The 6,644-nt window shown below is 44.9% G+C and overlaps 1 protein-coding gene across 1 annotated transcript in view; it reads left to right on the forward strand.

Annotated features, from left to right (window-relative positions):
- The window catches only part of dld (deltaD), a 7,344-nt gene extending 2,362 nt beyond the window's left edge, over positions 1–4,982 (forward strand). Inside the window, exons 5-14 of the mRNA XM_082542691.1 lie at positions 13–82; positions 642–742; positions 838–981; positions 1,262–1,363; positions 1,503–1,693; positions 1,848–2,018; positions 2,421–2,610; positions 3,046–3,183; positions 4,474–4,563; positions 4,719–4,982. Of these exons, the coding sequence (XP_082398817.1) occupies positions 13–82; positions 642–742; positions 838–981; positions 1,262–1,363; positions 1,503–1,693; positions 1,848–2,018; positions 2,421–2,610; positions 3,046–3,183; positions 4,474–4,563; positions 4,719–4,784 (1,263 nt within the window). The 3' untranslated portion in view covers positions 4,785–4,982. The remainder of the gene's footprint in view (positions 1–12; positions 83–641; positions 743–837; positions 982–1,261; positions 1,364–1,502; positions 1,694–1,847; positions 2,019–2,420; positions 2,611–3,045; positions 3,184–4,473; positions 4,564–4,718) is intronic.
- The last annotated feature ends 1,662 nt before the right edge of the window (positions 4,983–6,644 follow it).

Here is a 6,644-nt window from a genome sequence, read left to right on the forward strand (position 1 = left end):
TTGTTTCTGCAGGCTCTGCTGAACAACTCCTACTTGTACCACTTGGCTCATGGGAAGGACTTTGAAAGCAGAGGCATCGAAAGTAAGAATCACCATCAGGCTTTAAAGAGACGTTTTGTACATTTTGTGTAGTTCACTGATCCTTAAAGGGGGGTCATTTCCAGTTATGTGTTGTAATTTTGAGCTCTAGTAGAGCTTTGCATGATTCAAAGTTCAAAATAATCCTTCTTTATGTCATAGAGGTTTTTGTGCTGCCCCTCAGTTAATCCTGTCAGAAACAAGCTGTGTTAGCTCCCCTCGCTTTAAGCCAACCAACCCTCTTATGATTGGTTTGACCAGCAGTACATGCTCTGTGTGCCTGAAATGACTACAGTAGAGAAATCCATTGTCTTTAAACCTTTCAAGTAGATTTTTTTTATCGCCAAGATTACACTGAAGGTCATTATTTGCAGCATTAGCCATATTTAATATAAGCATATACGTTATTATAACACTTGTGTCTGTATTCCTTAGTACTGGATACTGATGGCACAGAATGTGTGTTTTCGACAATACGCTTTAATTGAATATAACTTGTTTTTCCATCGGTTTCTTAGTTTGACATTTGTGACCCCATTGACAATAAAGTCTTTGTCTTTCAGTTTCAGGCATCTCGTTGAACCTGGAGAAGATGATGGCTCAGAAGAGTGGGGCGGTCAAAGCGTTGACTGGAGGAATCGCACATTTATTCAAACAGAACAAAGTCAGTCTTCCCTCTCTGCATTAGTGCTGGTTTACACAGATGCTACATCTGAACCACTTTTAACAGTGTCTGTGGTGTGACATCACTCCCCACAGGTTACTCACGTTAATGGTTTTGGAAGGTTAACCGGGAAGAACCAAGTGACCGCCACAACAGCTGATGGTACAGAGCAGGTCATCAACACCAAGAACATCCTCATCGCCACAGGCTCAGAGGTCACGCCCTTTCCAGGCATCCAGGTATGAGAATTTGTGACCTGTTCATACTTCATTTCACTAGTTGCAGGTTTTTTGCTTGTTGTATTTACCAAAGGGGGTGGAGGAGGCGAGGAAGGGACATGAAGAGAGGAGTCAGTGCTGCAGGTGTCTAACAAAAGGCGTCCTCGTCTCAAGAGCCTTATCATATCTCACACATGTCACCCTCCTTTCACCACTCCATAAGAACTCACATGCACTTGATTTTTAAAAGATAATTCTGGGTTGATTTTTAAAAGAAGTGTGTTCAAATATGTTTCTTTAGATTGATGAGGAGACCATCGTGTCATCGACAGGAGCTCTTTCCCTGAAGAAAGTACCAGAGGAGCTGATTGTGATCGGAGCTGGAGTCATCGGGGTGGAGCTGGTCAGCATCACTACAGACTGATTCACCCACAAACACATGATTATGTCGACTACATCGGCAACATTTCCTGCCTCAGCTCTGTTTCTTTAGAAAGGAGAGTTGCACTTGTCAGACGTGTGTTTGTCCTGCCATCCTGCAGGGGTCAGTGTGGCAGCGTCTGGGTGCCAAGGTCACAGCGGTGGAGTTCCTGGGCCACGTGGGTGGTATGGGCATCGACATGGAGATCTCCAAGAACTTCCAGCGCATCCTGCAGAAGCAGGGCCTCAAGTTCAAGCTCGGCACCAAAGTCATGGGAGCAACCAAGAGGCCCGATGGCAAGATCGATGTGGCGTGAGTGGAAAAACCAGACTCAGACTTTCAGGACTCTCTTTGATGCATTTTCTTTTGGGCTGTTTTACACCCATGTGCTATCTAAACTCATGAAATTTGAAATATGGCTGGGGAGCTTTGTCATGTAACCACGTGGGTATTATGTGTGTTTCAGGGTGGAGGCGGCAGCTGGAGGGAAGAGCGAGACTCTGACATGTGACGTGCTGCTGGTCTGCATCGGCAGACGACCTTTCACCCAGAACCTGGGCCTAGACACTGTCGGCATCGAGCTGGACAACAGGGGTCGCATCCCCGTCAACAACCGCTTCCAGACCAAAGTCCCCAGGTACCACCGAGCTCATGCTGCCAAAATTAAGCTAAAATGAAGTGATTGAATCTCTGAAAGCAGACTTACCAATTTGGTGCATCCTCACCAGTTTACCCCTGCTAAAATTTTGTCCAAGTTTAAAAATATCAAAATCTCTAAAAATAGTAAGCACAAATAGATTAGTGTAACAGTGGTGTAACAGGAGAAATAAAGTAACAAGTCTGTTACGAAAAGGCCTTTGATCGCGTCACTGGGATGCTCTGTTGCTCTGTAAGAGAACCTCTATGTATTTATGTAGCTGCTGAATTCCTGGGTCAGTAAATGACCCAGACCAAAAAAAATAAATTATATGTATCACTCCTTGCAAAACACGGCTCAGTGACATTTGTTCCCTCTTTGCTTCTTCCTCTCCTCTTTTAGCGTTTATGCAATCGGTGACGTGGTTGCCGGGCCGATGTTGGCCCACAAGGCCGAGGACGAGGGCATCATCTGCGTGGAGGGCATGGCGGGCGGCGCTGTGCACATCGACTATAACTGCGTCCCTTCAGTCATCTACACGCACCCCGAGGTGGCCTGGGTGGGCAAGAGCGAGGAGCAGCTCAAAGAGGAGGTGAAAGTTGGGAAGGTGTTTGCTTCCAGCACGATGGATAGCCAGCTCTCTGGGTGCAGCGTTGTTCTTCTAGGGCAACTGAAGGAAATGTCACTAAATCATTGTAGCAGAGATCATGCACAAAGTACCGGTATGTGCTGCACAAAGTGCTTTAAATGTAAATATGTGTCTCTGTTAAAACTAAGCTGCTTCAGACATTGACATCGGCCACCTGGTGGTGATATTTCCCAACATTTCAATCCAGATCCAAGCCAAAAGAAGGGTTTCATCCTGATTGTTTGTGCTTATTTATATTGTACAAGTGACAAACACAAACGTGACAGCCATGAAGCGTCCCATAACTTGGGGAAAAATGTGTGAAAAGTGCAACATTTAAAACTAATATTTCTGTGTCATTTCACTTCAGTCTGAGTCCTCCTCTCTTCTCCTCTACAGGGTGTCCCGTTTAAAGTGGGCAAATTCCCCTTTGCAGCCAACAGCCGAGCCAAAACCAACGCCGACACCGACGGCCTGGTGAAGATCCTCAGCCACAAGGAGACCGACAGGATGCTGGGAGCTCACATCCTCGGATCTGTAAGAGTTCATCAGCCTCCTTTGGACCCGCGTTAGCCTTAAATGTAAAAACATCTGTGTGGGTGGACTGGGTGTTAATGGGCTCAGACTGTCTTTGTAGAGGATCATCTACCCAATCAAATAGACATTGAGCACGTGGGAGGATGATGATGATGGGAATCGAGTGTTTACAGCTTTGGAGTGTTTATGTAGAATATCAGCCTCCTATGAAAATGGAAGTTAACGGTTTGTGTGTCTGTCTCATTACTGCATCTGTCCTAATAAACACTAATCCCAGACAGACACATGCGAGTGCTGTAAAACCATCAGGCTGGCTCTCGATGAACACACTTCCCCGTTAATGACCTTTAACTGTGTCAAGGATGAGACATCCATGTTTGTACCGCTCAGATTAGACTTACAGTAACTCTGAGGCGACAATAAAGCAGATATTTGTCAGTGCAAAGATCCGAGGAGTGCAGGTGGACTGACTGACATTCATGGTGACCCTGTTCCATGGAGTGTCCGGATCTCTGTTAACATCTCTGTCGGTCCTTTATGACAGCGGTCCCCAACCCCCGGGCCTGGGACCGGTACCGGTCCGTGAGTCGTTTGGTACCGGGCCGCGAGAATTGAGGCTCAGGTGTGAAATGTCTGGTTTTCAGGGTTTTTATCGGTTTTCAGCGTTATTTTGTTATCGTTTTTATCGTTAACTCTGTTTTCCTGGGTCTTTTCACGTGTGTTATGAATAAATTTTCTTTGTTTCGGTACCGGTACTAGTTTTATTTTGTTGTATTTATCCGCGACACCTTAAAGGTCGGTCCATGAAAATATTGTCGGGCATAAACCGGTCCGTGGCGCAAAAAAGGTTGGAGACCGCTGCTTTATGAGACCAGAAATGTCTTAGTGGAAACAGCTTTCCTTAAAGCTCTCAGTTACATGCACAATTACGTTTTTGTTTCATGTTTCTGAATGCGTCTCAAACTCCCCCCTTAAATTTGCTGGACAGTCTTAGACAGAAGATTGGTGCAGTGAACCCATGTGTAAAAAAAAAATAAAATAAAAAAATGGACATGATCCCGATCAAGGGACTGTTTTTTTTCTCAGGCAGTCATTACCTTTCCATCACAGGGATAAGTGCCTGAATTAAGTGGCCAAGTTTGCTACTGTGTTTGTCTTGCTGCGCATTTGATTGTAATTACCTGACAAGTAAAATTGCTTGCTGGAAAGTTAATTGTTGTAACAGACCATGTGAAGCTGTTGCTGTTTACAGACCTGCTAAACCAGACGCTGCTGTGTGTTTCTCTGCAGGGCGCAGGAGAGATGATCAACGAAGCTGCTTTGGCCATGGAGTACGGCGCCTCCTGCGAGGACGTCGCCAGAGTCTGCCACGCCCATCCGGTGCGTTCTCTTTATCACACACGACACAGCATAGTGCACATGCACAGTTCTTAGTTTATCTTGTAGTAAAGATATGAGAAATGACATGACAAATGATAAGTCCTGTTGCACCGTGAGTTCTTTCAAACGCCTTCCTCTTCGTCCTTCTCCTGCAGACTGTGTCCGAGGCGTTCAGAGAAGCCAACTTGGCCGCCTCCTTCGGCAAAGCCATCAACTTCTGAGCCGCCAGCCGCTGTCACACCTTCAGCGGACATGACAGCGGAGAAACAGAAAAGCTGCGTGTCTGCTTCAAAAACCTTCTGACTTTGACCCACCTGGGATCCTCGGTGTTCATCCAGACTGTACCAGTTTAGCTCTAACGTTATTTAAATGTTCAATAAAATCATAAACGGGTGGTTTGGTGGGTAAATAAACGCTGACTGCTGTCAGGCTTTTTGTTTTCCACACGTAGTTTAAAAGCTCTCAGCAGAGCATTATGCACTCATTTGCAGGTCAGAGAGAGATATGAATATTATTTTGGCTGTTTTGTTTGTGCAAGGAGACGGGGATGTCTGTTGTTTTACAGCATGGAGGAATTTAACACATCTGATGGGTAATCAGAGCAGGAAACTGGAGCTGCTCGAAGATTCACATCTGCATGTTTTCAATTTTAAGATGGATTTTGCAGGTCAGAGAGAGATATGAATATTATTTTGGCTGTTTTGTTTGTGCAAGGAGACGGGGATGTCTGTTGTTTTACAGCATGGAGGAATTTAACACATCTGATGGGTAATCAGAGCAGGAAACTGGAGCTGCTCGAAGATTCACATCTGCATGTTTTCAATTTTAAGATGGATTTCTGGCTCATCTCAAATCGGTGACTTCATAGCCGGTGTGGTGGTGGTTAAGTTTATATTTCTTTCATGTTCACTCCGACTGATGTCACAGATTTGTGCAGAAACAGATGTGTGATAAGAATGAATGTGGCTCAGCTGCTGCTTCCTGTGTAACTAAAGTACTGAAGGACTCTTAGGTCAACATCAGCTCACATTTGGAGGGGAGCTGTTGATAGTTGCCGGGTGACTGTTTCCTACTAAAATTACTCTGCTGTGATTCGTTCTGGCCTGTATCTCACCATCTCAACCAATAAAGGCAGTTAAATCAGACACTGCTGTGTCGCTTCATGTGCCGACATTATTTTTGAAGTAACTTTCAGTGCAGATAGCAGCTCTTACACTGGATGATGTAGATGGGCAGTGTGAAACTAAATTGGGGGGGGGGGGGGATAAAATTTAAACTTTATGTAGTGCATTTGGAAACTGATCTGCAACAGGACCATGAAGTTAAACTGAGAGATGCATCTGGCCCTTCAGCTGATGCATCTAGCCTCATCAGAAATGACATCAGTGGCTGTCAAGGCGTTTTTAAAGAAGTGTGACGGGGTGCACAGGCTGAGGTATGCCAAAGTACACATGAACCAGACTGAAAATCAGTGGCAGAAGATCTGATGAGTGATGGATCCAAATCACTGGAGGACAGAGTCTACAGCCATGTGTAAAAGATCAAGGTGCTGTTATGATTTGGGACAGCATTTCAGCCAGTGACATAAATGGACTGATTCTGATATAGCACTTTTCTACTCTCCCAGAGTACTCAAAGCGCTCTATGCTACATTCACCCAATCATTTTCTTATAAACTGAGTGCTTCCTAACTATATTCATACTCCCATGGATGCAACTTGGGATTATTATATTGCCCAAGGATTCTTGGCATGTAGACTGGAGGAGCCTGCTCACCTTCAGATCAGGTGACTGGCTCTACCTCCTGAGCTACAGCCACCCCAAATGTTGGAGATCTTTTTAAAATTTATTGAATTATGCACCCAGAAAAGTACCATCAAATTTTGATAGACCATGGAATCCCATCATTTTTCAGCATGACAATGATCCCAAACAGCATTAAAAGCAGTAAAAGTACCCACCCAAATCACCCTGGGTAACATGCTGAATGAAATGATTAGTTCATTACCAGGCCTCTGGAAACCTCAAGACATGTTGAGGAGGTCATTTAGCCATTTAAATCAGCTGTGTTGGATCAAGGA

The sequence above is a fragment of the Aulonocara stuartgranti genome (assembly GCF_965226115.1).
Source record: "Aulonocara stuartgranti genome assembly, chromosome: 7".
Classification (NCBI taxonomy): domain Eukaryota; kingdom Metazoa; phylum Chordata; class Actinopteri; order Cichliformes; family Cichlidae; genus Aulonocara; species Aulonocara stuartgranti.